The sequence below is a fragment of the Fulvia fulva genome, chromosome 6, assembly GCF_020509005.1.
Source record: "Fulvia fulva chromosome 6, complete sequence".
Classification (NCBI taxonomy): Eukaryota; Fungi; Ascomycota; class Dothideomycetes; order Mycosphaerellales; family Mycosphaerellaceae; genus Fulvia; species Fulvia fulva.
The window spans coordinates 3,893,936-3,913,669 of NC_063017.1; the positions used below are offsets into that span (position 1 = coordinate 3,893,936).

General features: G+C 53.4%; 10 protein-coding genes across 10 annotated transcripts; 6 read left to right on the forward strand and 4 right to left on the reverse strand.

Moving 5' to 3' along the window:
• Window positions 1–1,776: 1,776 nt before the first annotated feature.
• CLAFUR5_07416 (Serine/threonine-protein kinase hal4) lies at window positions 1,777–3,414 on the forward strand (the record flags this gene model as incomplete). The annotated part of the gene is made up of 2 exons (XM_047906564.1): window positions 1,777–3,231; window positions 3,283–3,414. 2 exons carry the CDS (start codon window positions 1,777–1,779, stop codon window positions 3,412–3,414), a joined length of 1,587 nt encoding a protein of 528 aa, XP_047763017.1.
• Window positions 3,415–5,362: 1,948 nt separating this feature from the next.
• On the forward strand, window positions 5,363–6,510 carry CLAFUR5_07417 (Short-chain dehydrogenase/reductase prx1; the record flags this gene model as incomplete). The annotated part of the gene is made up of 3 exons (XM_047906565.1): window positions 5,363–5,579; window positions 5,635–5,851; window positions 5,928–6,510. The coding sequence occupies 3 exons, from the start codon at window positions 5,363–5,365 to the stop codon at window positions 6,508–6,510; spliced, it is 1,017 nt and encodes a 338-aa protein (XP_047763018.1).
• Window positions 6,511–7,662: 1,152 nt separating this feature from the next.
• Window positions 7,663–8,028, forward strand: CLAFUR5_07418 (uncharacterized protein; the record flags this gene model as incomplete). Its single annotated transcript, XM_047906566.1, has 1 exon — window positions 7,663–8,028. One exon carries the CDS (start codon window positions 7,663–7,665, stop codon window positions 8,026–8,028), a length of 366 nt encoding a protein of 121 aa, XP_047763643.1.
• Window positions 8,029–8,128: 100 nt separating this feature from the next.
• CLAFUR5_20237 (uncharacterized protein) lies at window positions 8,129–9,331 on the reverse strand (the record flags this gene model as incomplete). The annotated part of the gene is made up of 1 exon (XM_059463073.1): window positions 8,129–9,331. The coding sequence occupies one exon, from the start codon at window positions 9,329–9,331 to the stop codon at window positions 8,129–8,131; it is 1,203 nt and encodes a 400-aa protein (XP_059319047.1).
• Window positions 9,332–9,893: 562 nt separating this feature from the next.
• Window positions 9,894–11,629, reverse strand: CLAFUR5_07419 (uncharacterized protein; the record flags this gene model as incomplete). Its single annotated transcript, XM_047906567.1, has 5 exons — window positions 9,894–10,342; window positions 10,398–10,599; window positions 10,993–11,058; window positions 11,247–11,462; window positions 11,531–11,629. 5 exons carry the CDS (start codon window positions 11,627–11,629, stop codon window positions 9,894–9,896), a joined length of 1,032 nt encoding a protein of 343 aa, XP_047763644.1.
• A 162-nt stretch (window positions 11,630–11,791) lies between these two features.
• CLAFUR5_07420 (uncharacterized protein) lies at window positions 11,792–12,454 on the forward strand (the record flags this gene model as incomplete). Its single annotated transcript, XM_047906568.1, has 1 exon — window positions 11,792–12,454. One exon carries the CDS (start codon window positions 11,792–11,794, stop codon window positions 12,452–12,454), a length of 663 nt encoding a protein of 220 aa, XP_047763055.1.
• A 43-nt stretch (window positions 12,455–12,497) lies between these two features.
• CLAFUR5_07421 (uncharacterized protein) lies at window positions 12,498–13,163 on the reverse strand (the record flags this gene model as incomplete). Its single annotated transcript, XM_047906569.1, has 1 exon — window positions 12,498–13,163. One exon carries the CDS (start codon window positions 13,161–13,163, stop codon window positions 12,498–12,500), a length of 666 nt encoding a protein of 221 aa, XP_047763054.1.
• A 1,030-nt stretch (window positions 13,164–14,193) lies between these two features.
• CLAFUR5_07422 (uncharacterized protein) lies at window positions 14,194–14,877 on the forward strand (the record flags this gene model as incomplete). The annotated part of the gene is made up of 1 exon (XM_047906570.1): window positions 14,194–14,877. The coding sequence occupies one exon, from the start codon at window positions 14,194–14,196 to the stop codon at window positions 14,875–14,877; it is 684 nt and encodes a 227-aa protein (XP_047763057.1).
• Window positions 14,878–16,763: 1,886 nt separating this feature from the next.
• CLAFUR5_07423 (uncharacterized protein) lies at window positions 16,764–17,800 on the reverse strand (the record flags this gene model as incomplete). The annotated part of the gene is made up of 3 exons (XM_047906571.1): window positions 16,764–16,937; window positions 17,398–17,599; window positions 17,652–17,800. 3 exons carry the CDS (start codon window positions 17,798–17,800, stop codon window positions 16,764–16,766), a joined length of 525 nt encoding a protein of 174 aa, XP_047763056.1.
• Window positions 17,801–18,570: 770 nt separating this feature from the next.
• On the forward strand, window positions 18,571–19,644 carry CLAFUR5_07424 (Putative dipeptidase; the record flags this gene model as incomplete). Its single annotated transcript, XM_047906572.1, has 3 exons — window positions 18,571–18,822; window positions 18,876–18,929; window positions 19,030–19,644. 3 exons carry the CDS (start codon window positions 18,571–18,573, stop codon window positions 19,642–19,644), a joined length of 921 nt encoding a protein of 306 aa, XP_047763059.1.
• Between the last annotated feature and the right edge of the window lie 90 nt (window positions 19,645–19,734).

The following is a 19,734-nucleotide window of genomic DNA, read 5'->3' on the forward strand; positions in this document are numbered from 1 at the left end:
CTTTGGACAGGGTACCTTGGACTTTGCACCGAGAGTCTAGAGAAGGTGCAAGCCGTGCGCCGCGAAGGATGAACTGCTCTCCAGAGCGCAGAGCGACGTGGTCTTTGCAAAGCTCACGGAGCTTGTTGACGTGCCGGCAGCAACGACCACAGCAGTTCCAACAAGCATTTCAAGTGCAAGCTTGGCAGCGTGGATCGCGTTTCCCGGCGTGGATCTGACCAGCTCGTCACACAGTCATCTTGTATGCGCGATTTATTTCTCGCAGCCAGGCACTGCACTACAAGTACTGACGACTGATTGATGCACGGCAGCTTTACCAAATCGAATTGCGTGGCTGATGATGGTAAGCGGTGTACGGGAAAGCTGAAGCTGAAGCTGAAGCTGATCTCACACGCGCAGTCTGCGCCCAGTCGGTACTTGTAATTTAAGGTGTTGGAGTGACAGGTGAGACAGGTGGGGACGCCGAAGCTGATGGGGTTGGGCCTGTCTCGCGCGGAGTCGGACTTGGAGGTTATGTACGGGGTACTGAACGAGATTGTCTTGCCGTGAACACAGTGTTGCAGCTTGGTAGCTCAGCTACAATGCTGTACAGTGGGATACATGTCGCAGCAGCAATGCTGCGATATCCAAGGCTGTCGGTGGCAAGGAGGAGGTGAGGTCACACCTGGCGGTCTGCAAGTCTGCACCAGCGCGCGCACAAAGCAAGGGTGGCATGAAGCTGTCGCGTGCACAATTATTAAGAATGAATCGCCATGCGGCGGCCCACGGGCGTCCAACAATAAATAGCCTGCGAGGCGGAATGTACGCATCTCACACGTGCGCGTGCTGCTGAATGCCAATTTCCTCGGCCTGTGCATCAACAGAGGCCCCTCGAAACCAGCAGCAGCGCTGCAGCAGATGCATACAATAATTCCGGAAGCACATTTTAACCAGTACCGACTTTTCTCTCTCGTCTCGCACTGAACGAAGATACATAGCTCTCCCGAGTCCCTACACTTTCTCGTAATTAATCCCTCACCAAAAAGCTGCACGCCCAGTTTCGCCATTCCATTTCTGCATTACTACACACCCAGCAGCGTCCTCGTCGTCCCCTCGCGCAGCTCTGCGTCCTTCTCGCCCGGGCAGTGTGCTGCTTTGTACACTGTACACCCGACCAGCGTCATCTCCGGCCAGCCCCCATCTCCGCCGCTCTCACTGATTATTACAGTCCGATCGCCTGCTGCAACCATGCATCTGCCATAGCTAGCCGCCGGCCAGCCAGCAGTCCAAACGAGCACCTCGCTGCTAGCTTGTGCTTCGCGTCGCTTTGCGTTGCTTTGCCCTCGGCTGACATACTCCCATTCACGAGCGGGCTGCACAAGTGTGTACAAGAGCACTGCGCAGTGCCTCTCCATCCTACTTCGCTCGCCAAACGAGACCTGCCCCGTGCCAAGGGTGATCTTCCTCTCCCCAGGCCGGGTCCGCGCGTGTGCCTTTGCAAAGCTTTGGGGACTACCTCATCGCGGAATACCCGCACGCAGGAAACGCAGCAGGAACCTGAGTCGCCGTCGAGTCCGAACGAGAGCTCTGCGATAGATCGACCTGTCGCTGCAGTCGCCGCCGCCTCCGTGACTGGACACAGCCCACCACCAACGCGCACTGTCACCGTCTGAGTCTGACTGGATTCCGCTTGCTTCAAGTTGTGCTCCCGCAACATCCCTGTCGCTTGACTGACGTATTCCTGCTGCACCACCACCGGACTCTCAAGCAACACAACAAAGTATATCGACGGCCGCCATGGCCGCTGCGGCAGCTGCGTCGCCGCCGCCGGGTGAGCATATATCGCGACCGCAGATATCGCCGGCTCCGACTGCATCAACGTCGACCGCCTCGTTCACATCCAGCAAGCACGGCGACCCAGTTCTGCCACCCTCTTCGTCATCGTTCCCACCTGACGATACACCCGCATCCACAACGACAACACTCGTCAACGGCGACAAGCCTGAACGCCCCGCTGGTCCACAGAAGAAGCCGACCTTCACCTCACGGCTAAGTCGGATGTTCTCGCAAAGGGACGCCAACGCAACCGGCAGAGAGACACTGAAGCAGGAAGTTGCGGACAAGGTACCAGAGACAGCTGTGGAAGAGGACGACGGCACGTCAGTGTCCTCGAAGCCACGTCCTGACAAGCCGTCACGACAAGCATCGAAGAACGAGAAGATGGGCGCAGTCACGCGGAGCGGATCTGACTCTAAGAAGGAGAAAAGCGACGCGGCCGCTCACAACAAGCGCTTCTGGGTAGAGGAGAGTGGGGAGCATTTCCACGTGCTCAAGGGCGCAAAACGACAAGACAAGCTCTCGGTTATGTTCAAGGACCTCATGGGCAAGCGGAAAGAGCACAATGAAGACCAGCCACTATCGCTTGTATCGAACTGGGTGGAGACGTTGAAGAGTGAAAAGGACAGGATGGCTACTGAGAAGAAGAATGGACCGAACGCCACTGCAACTCTGGTGCAAAAGTACGGGAAGTGCAGCGAGGTTGTGGGACGAGGTGCATTCGGTATCGTGCGCATCGCACACAAGACGGATCCGAACGACTCGAAACACGAACAACTATACGCCGTGAAGGAGTTCCGACGGAGACCACAAGAAGACGCCAAGAAATACAGCAAGCGTCTCAACTCAGAGTTCTGCATCTCCTCGTCATTACGGCACCCGAATGTAATCCATACCTTGGACTTACTGGAAGATGCCAAGGGCGATTACTGCGAGGTCATGGAGTTTTGTGCTGGTGGCGATCTGTACTCGCTCGTGTTGGCGAACGGCAAGCTCGAAGTTGCCGAGGCAGACTGCTACTTTGCACAGCTTATGCGCGGTGTCGAGTACATCCACGAGATGGGTGTTGCGCATCGTGATCTGAAGCCGGAGAACCTCCTCCTCACCACTCACGGAGCCTTGAAGATTACTGATTTTGGCAATGGAGAGTGCTTCCGAATGGCGTGGGAAACAGAACCACACATGACTGCTGGACTTTGCGGAAGTGCTCCTTACATTGCACCAGAAGAGTATATTGACAAAGAATTCGACCCTCGTGCTGTCGACGTGTGGGCCTGTGGTGTCATCTACATGGCCATGCGAACTGGGCGGCATTTGTGGCGCGTGGCAAAGAAAGATGAAGACGAGTTTTACGATAACTACATCCGTGGGCGGAAAAGTGAGGAAGGCTATGCTCCGATTGAGACATTGCACAGGGTAAGCACGCGTCTGAAGATTATTTTAGAATCGATGCTGACTTTTAGAAAGGCACGCTGCCGCAACGTCATTTATAGCATCCTCGACCCCAACGCTAGCCGCCGGATAAGCGCCCACCAAGTCCTCAACTCAGAATGGGGCAAGGGCATAAAACTATGCAAAGCCGGCGAACAGGGCCTATGACACCAGCTATTGGGCACAGAGCGCACTGCGTCGCTTCGGCCCTAGAACGTTCACTTCCAAAACAGAACCACGACCACGACTTCAATTCACATTCTTCACGTCCCTTTCGACGGCAATTTTCCTGGCTTCACGAGCGACGAGCGAGCAAGTCTCCTTTTTAACGGTACGCCTTTGAGCTTGGAGCGGTTAGCGATTGAGCGAGATGAGATGAGAACGAAAAGAGAGCATATCCCTAACCACGGAGCAAATCCTGGGTAACGAACGAACAATTCTTTCGAAAAAATTGGGATCAGCGGCATTTTTTCTTTTTCTGATGAGCGGATGCTGATGATGAGCATTGCACTTTCGCTTTGGGGGCGAGCTACTTTTCTTCGATCATGGTCTGTTTCGTCGCATGAGATCACGGCACCTTTTGGATGACTGGGATGATCCGTGGATGAGCTATGGCACAGGGCTTGGACGTGTTTGGGTCTTTGCTCCAAGGTACGGCTGGGGCGGACTTTTCACGACGTGATGTATATAGACGGCCGGCACCAGGGTGGACAATGAGATGAATGAAGTCGCCATTCCTTTTGGTGATCTTCTTTAGCTGTTTCCAGGAGTATGCCAAGCTGAACAGCAGAGCTGATGTCGCACAGGATTCGATGCTGCCAGACTTAGCTCAACAAGGAAACTCTCGAGGTCGACTTTCAGCTCAACACGCCAGCGAACTTTGAACACAGAAACGTCATGGTATGTCGCTCCAGCTCCAGCCTCAACTCAATTAGTCAGCACACAATTCGAGGCGAACAAGATCCTTCGAGTCGAATATCTTCAATCGAAACTGCCACAGCATCGTGGCACGCCATGCTCTCCCGTCCCAACGACACGGTCAACGATGCGAAAGTCCAAGCTACACGGCGACCTTACAGTCAAAAGTCGCCTTGAATCCCGAACTATCGAGATCATCACCCACCTCAACAACCGCGACCTCGCAATGCCCTCCAATACATACGCCTCCAATGATTTTATCTTCAAATTCACACTTCCTGATGGTACGACGTTCAAGGCGAATGGTGCTTCTTTCGTGGGCCTGTTTCCGAGATGTAAGGTTCTTCAGGCTCCTTCAATGCGTATGCGAGCTTTGAATACGACGGTCGATGTCGATGAGATGGGATATGTAAGCGTGTGGGTGACGTGCGTGGTTTGATGATGAAGTGGGTGAAGTGGGGAAGGAGAGTCTTTTGGTGTACTCGTGGAGGAGGCGGGACGGGCATGATAGGGAGGAGTGGGTCTGGTGGAAGGTAGAGGTGATGATGAGTTCGGTGCCGTTTTGGAGGAGTATTTGAGGTGCTGCAAGAGTCGTAGGGTGTCGAGGTGCTGGGTATTGTTGTTTGAGTCTATGTCAGCCACTGCTCCGAATTTGGAATCGTCTGATTCACCACGACATGGAAATGGTTACAGGGCTTTAAGCTGGATTACGTTCAAAAAATTGCCTGTGCAAGCCATGCAGCGACAGACCGGACCAGTCAGACTCTGTCGTTGTCAAGCAATGTTCAAAACTTAGACAGGGCCTCCGCACTGACTTTGACCGACAAGAGTCGCAAAGGGATCGGCTGTGAATGCTTCCGGGAACCACGGAGGAACAAGCGGCCTCTTAATCCAGTCAGCACTCTAATGCCAAGTCGGCCGCGACAAAGGAGCAACGACAACATCTCATGCAAGGCCACGGCCATAGTGGACTTGATTGGTTATGCGACTTCAGTCTACGCTATGGCTCCAGGTTTCCACGATGTGGCTGGCTGATTTGGAGTGGACGGGCCAAGACGGTCACTTCTCGTCAGTGACAAGGTATGGAAGGTGCAATGGTATAAGTAGGAAAAAATCGACGGCATAGTCACAGCAATATCGAGCAACAACTTCAAGGCCACGCCATCAATCGACACATGGACAAGACAATCATCACACCATGTCTCGGTACGCAGAAGCACACAAGAAAACCGCCGGTCCTGGCGATGCTCGACCAACAGCTCTACAGATCGTTGAGGATGAAGGACTGGTTGGGAAGTTGACTGACAAAGTCTTCGTCGTTACTGGTGTATCAAGCGGCATTGGTATCGAGACGATGAGGGCTCTTTATGCTACTGGTGGCCATGTCTTTGGTACTGTGAGAGATGCTGCGAAAGGTATGTTGTCTAAGGAACGGAGTTCTTGAAGATGAGAGTGACTGATCGTTTTCAGGTCAGAAAGTCGTCGATGAGATCAAGGCCAACACCAAAGGTGGCAAGATCACACTCGTGAACATGGAGATAGACAGCTTGGCGTCGATCAAGAAGGGAGCCGAGGATATTCTGTCTCAGACGAAGACTATCAATGTTCTGATCGACAATGCTGGTGTTATGGCGACTCCAGAGGGCCGGACGAAGGATGGCTTTGAGACTCAATTTGGCACGAATCAGTAAGTGCCAAGCGCAGAAGCACTGTCTCTTAAAGACATCACGTTCGAATTCAGCTAACACTCTCCTCTCTTCCAGCATCGTCCACTTCTACCTCTTCCAACTCCTCAAAGACACCCTCCTCTCCTCCGCCACACCCTCCTTTCCCTCCCGCGTCGTCTCAGTCTCCAGCTTCGGCCACCGCAACAGCGAAGTCCGCTTCGACGACTACAACTTCGACCAACCCAACTCCTACAACCCCTGGCTCTCCTACGGCCAAGCCAAGACCGCCAACATCTACTTCTCCAACGAGATCGAGCGCCGCTACGGCGGCAAGAACCTCCACAGCACGAGTCTCCACCCCGGCGGCATTTCGACGGGATTACAGGTGCATGTCGATGCAGAAGCCGCGGCTGGCTGGAATACACCGGAGGTTCAGGCGTATATGAAGAGTCCGGAGCAGGGGGCGGCGACGAGTGTGTATGCGGCGCTGGGTGAGGAGTGGAAGAGTAAGGGTGGGAGGTATTTGAATAATTGTGTGGAGGAGAAGCCGTTTGCTCATCCCGGGAATCCGATGTTTGTGAGTGATGATGGGTATGAGACGTGGGCCTATGATGAGGCGAAGGCGGGGAGGTTGTGGAAGGATTCGTTGAGGTTGGTGGGGCTGGGGGATGATCAGTAGGCAGCCAGGCTCTTTGAGCTTGCTGTCAGTGAAGTGTCAACTATGCTCTGTTCACAATGATGTTCTGGTAAACGCTGACAGGACAAGATAGACAAACACTATCTGATCGACTTCTCGACGACCTGACTGGCATCAAGCGGCCCGTAGTACACAATCACCATAACTGTCATGACTTTGTAGATCGTCCTACAGCAAGGTCCAGCATTTATGTTTACACTGCGCGCCCATATCGAAGCTCTTATCATTACTTGATCGCAACTTCACAAAAAATGTCTCAACCACCCCATGGATCACTATACCAACTCACGGAAAGAGAACTCCTGAACAGGTGGTCAGTACTCGCGAACCTAGGAGCAAGAGACCGTCGCCCACAAAGATGGAATCAACCTCCTTTCGGGCAGCAAAGCCTACTGGTCGACCCTCACCGCCCCATCGCAGCCCCGCAGTTGTTGATTGACAATCCACTTGAGCGGCAGGAGGACTCGTGTGGCTGTCCGCAGAACTGTTCCTGCCGTAAATTCGGGACCGATGCTCAGCGAGAGTTGGCAAGGCGAATCGATGCAGCCTTGACAGATTTGCGGAATGATCTCTCCACAAGGACAGCAACATCCCTTCGAGCGACGGATTTCGAGAGGCAAACTCTGAGTACTGTGCTAGGACGCCTTGATACCATCGTAAATGCGTCGAGGGAGCTGGCTAGGGAGTTTGGTAATTGGATGTAGGCATGGCCATCTCGTGTGATATCGTTACGTAGCTTCTACTACCTCCTACGTGACTCAGAGATTGTTTGCGGGGATCGGTTGAAGTTGCTTGGGTTCCGGGTTGATCGGTGGATGGTGATTGTGGTGTTGTTCTTGCTGTGAGGCCGCACATAGCATGCAAACAAGAGATCTCTGAGATGCTGACGAGTCGGGCATGTCTGTCGTACACCCACAAGTATGAAGAGTACTCTACAGGACCAGCTGGCATGCGGGCACTACTAGCAGACTCTAAACTGGCGAGAAGCAATCTAAGTACTCACAGGGGACAGATCTCCATCACCATTCCGAGATCAGTTTTTGACAGCCTCTGTCAGATAAAATCGAAGCAGGTCGCACCTCCTCTGCCTCCACTTGCTTTTCCTCTGCAGCCAGCTTACCTCATAGCCAGAAAATGGAGGTTAGACCTCTCAAATCCGACCTAGGCTTGTCTGCACGCGATCCCAGTCCTATTCGCCTCGATTCAAACTGTTCATGCAAATACTACTGCGGTTGCCGTCAAGTTGGCACAGCAAGGCAGCGAAACATTGCTCGCGCTATCAAGAAGTGTGCCAATAGCTTGCACAACGATGTGCGAGATTGGGTCAGCAAAGTGATAGCTGCAGGCGGCATTGCAGATGGAGAAGCATTCAACTTCGTGCTCGACGTTCAGACCCGGTTGGCGGTTTTGAATACTTGGGTAAACGACCTGGCGAATGAGTTTAGTGACGATCCGGAGAATTGGCAGCCTATGCCTGATCAGTGGGGGAAGGCAGAGTAGGATCGGTATGGAGTAGTAGAGTGACGGCAGACATGTAGCGTGCTGGGACAAAGCTGTGGAGGAGTTGCCAACATTGCAAGTCCCGATCAACACCATAGACCTAAGCCTCCAGAACCCCCTTATCCATAACCACCTCCGCCCTCACCACCGGCATCTTCCCAATCCCCTCCCTCATCTGCTCAAAATGCACAGCTCCATACCTCAACAACTCCGCAAACGTCCCCACCTCACAATCATCCTCATCATGCATATCCCACAGCACTCCCAGATGAACATCCTTCGTCAAATGCTTCCCATGCGTAACCTTCTGCATGGAAGACTTCGTCAACATACGCCAAACCAGATTGTAGCTCTTCTGCCACGTCTCGTCTTTCGGACCGTCGACTTTGATCTGAAGAGCATGGTACGTGTCTTCGCCCCTGAAGCCGACAGTAGCTTCAGCAGGCCAGTCTTCCTGCAATGCGTCGAAGCAGAGGACATGGCGCTGCCAGTACTCGCTTCCATCGAAGGGATCAGCATCACTTCCCGAGATGCTGCAGAGACGTAGCCAGGCCAGGACTTGGGAGATGTACTCAAACACCTCTTGCGGTTCAATCTTGAAGTCCCAGTGGAAATCACTCGCTCTCGAACTCGAGAAGTCCAAGTTCGTCGCGAACGCCAACAACGGATTCTGTATAATCCCAACATGACTAGTTCTTTCCTGCCAGAGGTGGATGAAGAGGTCATGCCATTGTTTGATGAACTCGTCCCCTTTGCGCGCCATGACGAAGTGGTTCGCGATGACTTGGCCGTACATTAGAGGCACTGCGATGGTGTAGGGGTTGCTATCGTCTTCGAGTTCGTTCCAGCCGACCCTATCGAGATGTCGCAAGAGCAAGTTCCCTACATCCATGAAGACGCCTCCGTATGCGTACAGTAACGCTCCTCGCAGGAAATCAGCGGAGTGTGGACCAATATACGGGCCCTCCATTGTGCCGTCGACGAAGCTGGCAGGGAGGAGGGAAGGCTCTACCCACTTGAGGGCGTAGTTTGGGGACTCTGGATCCGCATCTGAGATTCGGACCGTCCAGGGATTTGAACCTGTGCCGCAGATTCGAACCCAGTCGCAGATGTCTCGCTGGGTCCAGCCGTGCATAATCTGAACGCCTTTGTCCCAGAAGGCCCAGATATTCTTCTCGGATGTGATTGGGGCATAGTGCGTGAGGGATTCTAGGATATCGGAGTTGGTGCGGGTATCTTCCACTTCCTTGTGACGGAGCTGAGACTGAAATTCGGACGGGATCGAGAATTTGGTGGCAGACATAATGATAGCCGGAGAAGTGATGGTTATTCGACTTGCTTGAGGACTTTGGTTCGCTGCAAGTATCAAGAGGGCTGCCAGATTGCAGTAGTCCATCTAGTTAATATCTGACGCGGCCATGAGCTGGAAGGATTCCCGCCGAGCGTAGGTCTCTCAGCAGCATCATTCAGCTGCCCCACGTCGGGCCTTGTGGTTGGTAAGACTCGCTTCCTTTGCTGTTGCGACTGATAGTCACAGGGCGGCTGCGTTAAGTCGTGCTGCTGCACAACATGAGCGAGCCGAATCCGGATGTGTCTCGCAGCTAAAGCTGTGCTTGCCCTAATATGTGTTCAGCCATCTGCAGAAGAGGCAGAATCGTGTTCCGCCACTCTTACAACTCAAAAGGCTACCCAACATGTCGAGGAAGTCGAGACTCAAATATGGCGCTTCTGCCTGAAGGTGCCAGATGCAAGAACACTTGACACATTAATCAATGCATTAGTCGAAGAAGAAACGCTTTTATGCTTGGGGTATCATCGTTGCTGTCACCATGCAGAGCTCGCAAAACAGGCATCCCAATGCTCGCTCATGACTTGTAGAAAGCCATCCTCTTCTTCATCTTCTTCTCCTTCCGCGCCTGGTTGAAGGCCTTGACTTCTTCCTTGGATAGCTTCTTGGATTGTCTCTCCTCCTTCAGCGATCGCCCCTCGTGAGCGTTGGCGGCAGCGTCGACATCGAAGAAAGCGTTCATCTGTCGGCCGCTTTTCGCAGCGTCGCTGTGCCGCTCGGGATTGAGCTCCTGATTCTGTACCGAGCCACTGAAGCGATTCAATGCCATCGTGGACTCATACGCTGCTGTACCCGGCGGTGGGGCGAACGGGTCTACTATCGCTGCTTGCTCCTCAGCTCGCTTCTGGTTGTGTACCTGAGCGTATGCTGCGTTCGGATCATAATTGCCATGCACTTTGGGGTTGTAACCCATCCAGTCCTCCCACTCCTCTGGTGGTACCGGTCCTGATTTCTTCTCACTAGTGGCTGGTGATCAAGTTAGCTGTGCGAAAGGGGCAACACATCTCATTCTGCGGCCTACGCTTCGTGGTGGTAGCGGGGATCTGTAGTCCGGCCGTGCCGTCTGCCTCGCCGGTCTCTACGCTGTAGATCCAGTACGGCTCTTCTGGCTCTATCCACCGGGACTCTTGGGTGTCGGCATGGACGTAGTAATATTGATCCGCTCCATAGGTCGTTGGATCAGCTGGGCACTTGAACCACCTATGCTTTGCCTTCTTGATGGGCTGTCAGTATGTGGTGACAGGTACGTAGTTCATCTAGGAGATAGCGGATGATGATGCCATGTAGGTAGCGGCCGTTGACAAGGCTGATATGAGCGCGAGATGATGCAACGTGATGGTGCCAGGGCTGTATGGTTTAGATGATGGGTCGAAATCGGAGCCTGATCATATCAGGCACGCGTGGGCCGTCTTTGGCAACAGTGTGTGGGCTTGCTTCTCACGAGCTACGACACACCCAAAGCTGCGTCGCGAAGGCAGAAGCTGCCACTGAACAGAGTCGAGCAAGTCTCGCGGGTGCGGTGCTTGTGTTGGATGTCAAGGTTGGCTGAGGAAAGAAAACAATGGCAAAGGAAATGCGCGAGCGAGATACTGGTTGCAGTACTTGCTTGCACTCACCAACTCCTCATCCGTGGGCGACTGCTTCTTAGGTTCACCAGCTTTCTGATCGTCCTTGCTCTGTTCCTAATCTACGTTAGCAAGGCCAGAGGGAGAACGCATTGACATGCCCATGGAAGGTGGCGGTCCTGGAAGAGGTGCTACAGATGGCGTGAGAGCGCGTGAAAAGGTGGTATTTTGCGCGAGAATGGACGGAATCCTCAGACGGATGTCTCTGCGTGTACTGCACATCATCGTCCAGTGTATGGACTCACCTCTTCAGCCTCTGTTGACTTCACCGAAGATTCAGCGGCGGTGTCTGCAGGCTGGTCCTCGACAGGGTTGGCAGGCGCGTCATCCACTGTTGGCTCTTCAGCTTCCTGAGCAGCGCCTTTGATGTTGATCTCGTCGTCGTGAGCCATGGTGATGTTGTGTGTCCTCGCTCGACAAGAATGTTGTGTTGTTGCAAGGGAGACGATGCGCGCGACAACCTGGAAGAAAGTAAGAGATGCGCGCCAAGAACGAACAGATTGTGAGGCAAAAGTGTTGGCCACCGTACCGTAGCACTCGATCTAGGACCGAAACACAAGGCGAACATAGCAATGCTGTGATTCACATGGTGGCAATTGTATGTGTGATTGCAATGCACACAATGCATTCTGCAGTGTGACTGCCAGCGCAACAGACGATCTCACATGCATCGCCGCTGCGTGAAAGGATGACCACATCTTTCTCACGCAACACTCAACCTTGAACCTCAGCACCTCCGCTTTCAGCTGCCCACGAGCGCCTCCGAACACAGAGATCCTGCCATGCCGCCATGGCGCAGCAGCCTGTCCTGGTAAGGGCATATACTGATAGCAGGCCTAGCACTGCACTGGCACCTGTCCCTAGAACTGCTGCTCGCACGCAAGCGCTTCCGCCCATCTCCTCCTTCGCCTTCGACGACATCTTCCGAAGCGTCGACAGCCCCGAGCTACAGAACGCGATCCAAGGCATTGCTGAGATATGCGCCAAGAACCGCATGAGTCTGGCCGATGAGTACGCCTCGCACCTTCCTCCGCTAGGCGAGATCACCGCAACGAACTCGAGGAATATGCGCTCGCATGTTATACGACCAAGCGGTGGCATTCGTCGAGCGCTCACGAGCGTGCCGGAAGGGAGCTCTGGCAGTAGCGAGGGAAGTCGCAAGAGCAAGAAAAAGGCCAGTCTGTTCAGCTTCGGGAAGCAGCAGCCTCAAGAGAGCAAGCCAATGCGCCGGATCAGGATTGGTAGCATGGGCAGGATGGTGCCTGTTGGGACCACGACCGCTATGGCTGCACATCTCGATTTGTCGCAACAGGACCATACGAGAAAGTCTTCGCAGACAACCATCACCCCAGAGACAGCTGCCCGCCCAGCTTCCCGTCCAAGATCATTGAGCGCTGCGCAGACCAGCCTCCAACGCCTGCTTGGGATTGAGCGAAACGTGCAGAATGGTTGAAGAAGATGCATTGATCGGAGACATCCATTCGTCTCCATACCCTTCACACCAAAGACATGCTACCCGCCAGCAATCGCCGTTGCTGAATAGCATCGTCCATGCCACGCAACGACCTGTCCGCCGTGCTAGCCTCAGCATTATCCATGGTCGTGTCCAATCCATATACCAAGAAGAAGATAAGGAACTTGGCACTTCGATACCGGTCCTGGTCCTCCGTCGACATGGCATCGATCTTGTCAAAGTGCTCAGCATCATGCGCGCCATTGAGCGTAAACCGCACGACGTTTCCAACATCCCTCCCAAACTGAGCTTCGCGAAGCTCATCCATGATATGCAGTTGGTGATAGAAGCCCTGAAAGACGACCTCGTCATCAATCTCCTCGTCCTGGGCTGGATCAATGTGTGGCACTTTGCGGCCTAGGGAGGGCATTTCGCAGCGGATCGTAAGGCTTCGAATCAGAGGCAAATATGAAGCCTTCGTCTTGAGCCATTGGCAGCAGAGTCCATGACTTTCGTTGTCTTCATGCTCGATCCCGAAGAAGTCGTTCACAGCATAGAACATCTGCTCCGCTTCAGCCCTGATCTGCTTGCATGTTCGCAAGATGCCGGGCTCTGTCCAGATTTCGACACCTGATGAGGAGCGGAGTGTAAATTCGTAGATGAGGTTTCGGAGCTCTGCTGGGAGGTTTCCAAGGCGTGAGTTCTCCATGGCCGATAGAGGTGTATGTATGAATGTCGATCAATCGTATGCAAGGTGGGTGGGTGCAGGTGGTCCTATGACTATAGCATTGTTTACCGATGACTTGGTAGATAGCGGGCCATAGCATTCCTGGACAGTTCGCGTCTCTCTTCTGCAAGCGTTCGAACTGAAGAACCCAGGTCACTGGTAGCCTGTCTCTGGAGCCTTTCGGAAGCTCCTGGGTAACCGACGTCAAGAATATGCCAAGAGACCGGCGGACAGGCAGTTATTAGGTTAGCAAGGTCATGTTCATCGCTCGCTCGCTCTCCGGGTGGAGGATGCGTGGTCAAGTACGAGAGGCAATGTTTACGTGAGATGCCGCGTTTCTTTGTTACAGTGGTTCGTCGTATGGTGTCCCACTTCCACCCACTCTACCAGACCAAGGGAACGTGGTGATGACGACTGCGGCTGTGCTGTGCCGCCGGCATAAAGAGGCATTTCATGATCCAACCGTTCGAGCTGAGTATGCTTGCACCGAAGAGCTCCGAACTGAGATCAAACGTCATGTATACCGGCTTTTGGAGTTTGAGGAGCTGGTTGAAGCCGGAACTTTAGGTATGCGCCCAGCCATCTGTCGGATGTAGATGGTGTTGTGCCGACGATAGGGCACGGACTGTGGTGGGTGTGTTGTTCTGTTAGCCCACGACACTTGCCTTCTCGACATCAACAATGGCCAGTCGTCCATATCTATACCGATGCATACTACGTCGCCCAGAAAGGGCAACAGACCCAGAGCTCTGCGAGAATGGAAGGTCATCGCGGTTCAGCCCACCTTCGGTTCCACCACCCCTATCATTGTTAAGCATTCCCCTCACGGTGGGTGCCCTTCAGTCGGCCTGTCAAGCCGAGTGTACAGGTCATGTATACATAACACCACAGCTATGGCTGCGAGAGAAGTATAGGTGAGGTAGATGCATTTCTTACGTTCGGCTCATCAACACCACTACAGCATAGCTCGAAACATACCATCACGATCCCCAAACAGCTCATCAGCCTCAAGATGCCCGAAGTCCAAGTCAATCCATACCACCTCAAACCCACCTCCCTAATCCCCAACTCCCCCTACCCCCTCCTCCACTACAAAGGCCTCATGTCCTCCCACATCCCCTCCAACTCCGGCAAACTCAGCTCCATCCACAACCTCTACACCTCCAATTCCTGGGTCACGCACTGGATCTTCCGCTACGGCCCCACCCAACTCTCGCACTACCACTCCCACGCGCACGAATGCATGACCGTCCTCAGCGGAACAGCGACAATCCGCTTCGGCGTCGCCGATACTTCCGAAGATATGGATGAGAATACATACAAAGGACAATGGGAAGAAGGCGGAATCGAAGTCACAGCCCACGCGGGCGATGTGTTCATCATACCAGTGGGCGTGGCGCATAAGACGTATAACCCTTCTCCCACGAGTCCGGAGGTGAAGCTGTTGACGCCGGGGACGGGGAAGGGGGTGGAAGCGGCAGATCCGGCGAAGGCACTGGATGCTATTGAGTTGGAGGGGTTTACGATGATGGGGTGTTATCCCGAGGGGCAGACGTGGGATTTTGCGGTGGGGATGGAGCCGAGAGAGTTCAAGGAGGTGTGGAGTGTGCCGAAGCCTAGGAGGGATCCGGTGCTAGGGGACGGGGAGGAGGGGTTAGTTGGGCTGTGGAGGGAGAGGGAGAGGGCGAAGTTGTGATGAAGAGGGTGTTGGGGTGGGAAAGAGATGCGATCGGTTTCGGCTTGCAGTTTTGGGGTGGTGGTAGTGGATTTGAGGCATGGTTTTTGGTGTGATCAGGGGGCAAGGAACCCGACTGACGATCGGGGGCATCAGATCGCGGGGAGCAGATGTGCATGAGTATTGCTACGACTTGATGATACCCATGAATGATAATATTTCTTCTTCGAAGCACCCGGTGTGCATGGGTCGCTTCAACTCGATCCTCCTTGTGCTCCATTGATGGCTTCATGGGTAATCGACTACCAGGCGCCCCAGGACGACGCCTTCACGGGATGGCCCGGAGCTCGGGATAGGTCATTGCACATGTTGGCCGTCGTACGAAGGCTGAAACCCCGACCGACACACCGGTGACATGCCCTCGTCGTACATGATCACATGCTGTGCGCCAGCAGACACCTCTGCGGCGACTGGCCCGATAGTGATTGGTGATTGCCTAGCGAGAGGACTGCACAGCTGCATAGCTCCGGATTTGATCCTCAACTCATGAGAAGGCCCCAGCAGGAATTTTTCTATGGCGTCGCGCCTGGACGAAGATGGTTGTCTTGCCCCCTTTAAACGTATGACTTGCCCAGCATGCCAGACTGACTTGGACTGCCACCAATGTCACGATCTACGGCCATGTATCGATGAATATGCCCGGCCATATATACCTCATTGCGACTGGGTACTTTCCCTGCGAACGAATTCGTGCCAATGCTGCCGGATCATCCTGAATGCTGTTGAGAGGATCCAACCTTCGGTGCTGGAAGACTCCGAGACGTTTCGTAGTAGAGAAATCAGGATTGAAGTGCAGCCCTATGGGCTCGTCTACATTTGCCATCGCTTCAGAAGGGCAGATAAGTGGCGGGCCCAACTGATCGCTGAGTTGCAGCTCTACTCGCCCGAAGGTAGGTGCAATCGTTGCAACACCTCCATTCTGCGCTAATGCAACAGGATTGCAGCACCAAGGATCGGTGATGCCAATGCTTTCCGAGACATTGCACGGGAACCAGGCGACCTCTCGATGTGGCAGTTTCTGCAGCAGTGCCTGTCGTGTTGTCTAGATACTCACAGTAAATGCCAGGCGAATCAGAGCTTGCAATAGGCGCCCAAACGACTGATGCTCGTTACGAGAGGCCAGACTGGACTTCAGGAAGTGCGACTGATCGAAACACGAGATCATACTGGCTTAGGGCGATACATAGCCCTGAGCTACTGCTGGGGTAACAGTCCGTCGTTGCTGGCGACAAATTCCAGCCTCACCAAGCTTCGGGATGGTGTCTGCACCTCTGAGTTGCCGGCAGTGATGAGGGACTGTACAACAGTGGCGAGCAGAGTCGGTGTCGACCTGATATGGATAGATTCGCTTTGTATCACGACTCCAAATTCATATCTGGGCGCTTGCCTGCTGATCAAGAAGAAAGGGCCGATGAAGTTTCCAAGACAATAGCCAATCAGCAACATCGCCGCGCTTGTGGCCTTCGTGGTATGGCCCGCGGTGTTTGCGGTGACGACCGATATCGACAACGACCAAGACGCCGTATAGCTGAAGGTGATCCATAGGCAGACGATTCTGTCGTAAGCATTGGTCTGAGGCAAAAGCCACATGCCCAGAACGCCGGCCAGCATTGGCACCAAGCATACTAACATGACGGTAAAGCGAGCATTCTCGTAGCTGGACGCAACGAAACAGGCAGATACACACATCACGAACTGAACGCCACCCGATGGCATTTGAATCAGCGTTGTGCGTAAGGTTGAGAATCCAGGTCCACGGATAATGAGGCCCTGGAATGTCGTGAGACCACCGTTCGGGGCATTTGCAGCCACGGCGAATAGGAACATCAGCCAATTCTTCGCATCCATCAATGCCTCCGGAATTGCAAAGGCTTCCAGTTCTTGTTCTCGACACCAGTCTCGTTCTCTTTGATGCGTTGCAGAACACACTCCTTTTCGAAGCCTGTGAGGAATTTGGCCAAAGCTGGACTGTCGGGCAACAGAATGAGGACCACGACTCCCCAGGCAATCGTGACTGTACCCTATACGATGAAGATATAGCGCCAATTGGGCAAGAGGGCATTGATGTGTCCTATTCCGAAGCTTGCGATACCGGCGATGATGTACCCAAGGCTGGCGCAGCCGATCCAGATGCCGATGCGAAGTGGTTGCTCGATGCGTTTATACCACATCGTGAAGATGACCATCGTGACTGGTTGGATAGCAGCCTCGACCACTCCCAGAAGGAACCTACAAACACAAGGTTGTTAGCCATACTCGACAAGTACGCGGCAGTGTCTTAGACTGTAGTGCAAATGGTAGAGAGAGCGCGTCGTGCAGCGCATGTCTCGCACGCTCCACTATGGTCTAAGCCACTGCCCGATGCCTGGTACCCTTCAGTAACGTACCGGGCGGCGGCATGGCAGGTGAGTACAACTCCCCAAATGATCACCTGGCAGGATCAGTAAGTGTTGGTCGACGATGTCGATTCAGTTCCCGTACCGATGATCCTAAGAACTTGCCGAGAGGAATTTTCTGGAGCAGTACTGATGTTGGCCATTCCCAGACCATGTATCCCAGATAGAAGATCGCTCCTAACCATGAGAATTCCGAACCAGCGAGGTTAGTGTCTTGCTTGAGGCCGAAGACCGCGGCATATGACAGAGTCGTCTTGTCGATTGACTGTAATGCGTATGTGAAACATCTAGTGACTGTTACATTATCTTTGTCCGGAAAGTCTTATGCTGACTACCTACAGCAACGGCATCAACCAGCAGTCGATCTTGAACTTCAGCTTCTTGTCGTTAACGTCAATCACCTCTCCAATCTGGCTCTGACTGGTCGTCAATGCCTCCGCCAACTTCTCGTCGTCGTGCCTGTCGGTTAGATGATGTTTTTTGGACATCATGGTAATCAATGGTTGCCTACAGTAGTCACAGCAGAAGACAAATTTCGCAGGCCAACTTCTGGCTGTTTATATTTCTTATACTCGCTTCAACTGATATCGTGCAGTGGTAGCCCTGCTCCTGATGGCCACCTTCCAGCTTCTGGCCGAGGCAATGCCAGCTTGAAGACCTACAAAGCACGGAATATCAAAGCATTGCGAGGAAATTAGGGGTGCGAAGGCCTCTACAAAGCCCTGTTTGCCTTGGCCGTAGCTTCTTCCGAGATAGGTAATTCTCGTGGGCGGCTCAGGTATCGCTAGTCTAGGCGAAGCGATGTGTAGGGCCTTTCCCGAAAGATAGGGAAGTTGGCCGAATTCCAGAAGTTCCCGAAGCTCTTAGAGACTGTGAATTGAAGTCGTGTAGATCAGTATCCAGATTAGAACGTCGTTCAGTAAGTCCAGCTCATTACAATCATCCTCTGCCCGCTGAACGACATATGTAGGCGATCCCACGACACGCCTAGCCCAACGAGAGTATACCTGCAAACGTGAGCTTGACTCGCCATGGCACAATCGCGTCAACGCCTCGACATCGACGAGCGAGTGAAGAGAGTCCTGCTCCACACTCCTCTTGTCGATGGCCACAACGACCTACCTCAACAACCCCGTTGCTGCTTCCAAGGCCAGATTCACAACAACCACAAATTCGACCTTAAGCAAGGCTTCGAAAGAGGCATGACGGATCTTCCCCGACTGCGAAAAGGAGCCGTCGGGCTACAGTCCTTTTCGATATGCGTGGCTCGGAAGACTTCAACCTACCCAACTACAACGACATGTGTCGCGATGCCCTTGAACAGATCGATCTCTCAGTTAGGATGATTAAGTCGTATCCGAAAGATTTCCAGTTTATCTTTGGCCCTGAGGAAGTTAGGAGCACGTATCAGTCGGACAAGATTGCGTGTTCCATTGGCTTGAAAGGGCTTCATCAAGCTGGGAACTCTATCAGCGTTATCAGGGCGTACCACCAACTCGGCGTCAGATATGTAGGTAGTCTAGCGTACGCCCAAAGTACGTAGAAAGTTGACTGATCGCATAGTGTACCATGACACACGTCGAAAACAACGCCTTCGCGGACGCATCGACGTCGAAGGTGGGACCAATACACGGAGGTTTGTCGAAAGTCGGCAGAGCCGCAGTGCAGGAAATGAACAGACTTGATATGTGCCGGTCAGCACTGGTAGAGGTCATAGTCTGTCGAAATTTCTGACCCCGAGACAGGCATGATGGTAGATCTTTCCCATGTCTCGGAAGACGCTGCTAAGCAAGCATTGAGCTGCACAGTAGCGCCAGTCATCTTCTCTCACAGCAACGCCCGGGCGCTTTTCGACTGTCCACGGAACGTGCCAGATACCGTGCTTGACCTTGTCCCTGGAAATGGAGGTATATTGATGGTCACGTTTGTGCCAGAGCACTTGTGTACCAGGCGATCTGAAGCTACGATGGATATGCTCATAGACCATCTCTTCTGCATTGCTGACCGCATTGGCTGGGAGCATGTCGGCTTGGGCTCTGACTTTGATGGTATTTATCATGACACTCAAATCGAGTTCGATTCATCTGACCATGTAGCAGGTATCGCTTCCGTGATTCCTGGACTGGAAGACTGTTCGACTTTCCCAAATTTATTGAAGGCCATATTGGACCGTGGAGCAACAGAGGCACAGCTAGCTCAAGTAGCTGGAGAGAACATCTTGCGTGTGTGGCAGGGCGTTGCTGATACCACCGCGCGGTTACAGACTGAGGGCATGGCACCTGTGGAAGAGACGTGGGACCAGAGGAAATGTTGGAGATATGACGGCTTCTAGCAAATCCCCGATCCAGACCCAGAAGACAAAGCTGGCCTAGACTGGTATGGCTGCAAGGCACCAGAGGAAGGCTGTACCATCCGAAGGAGA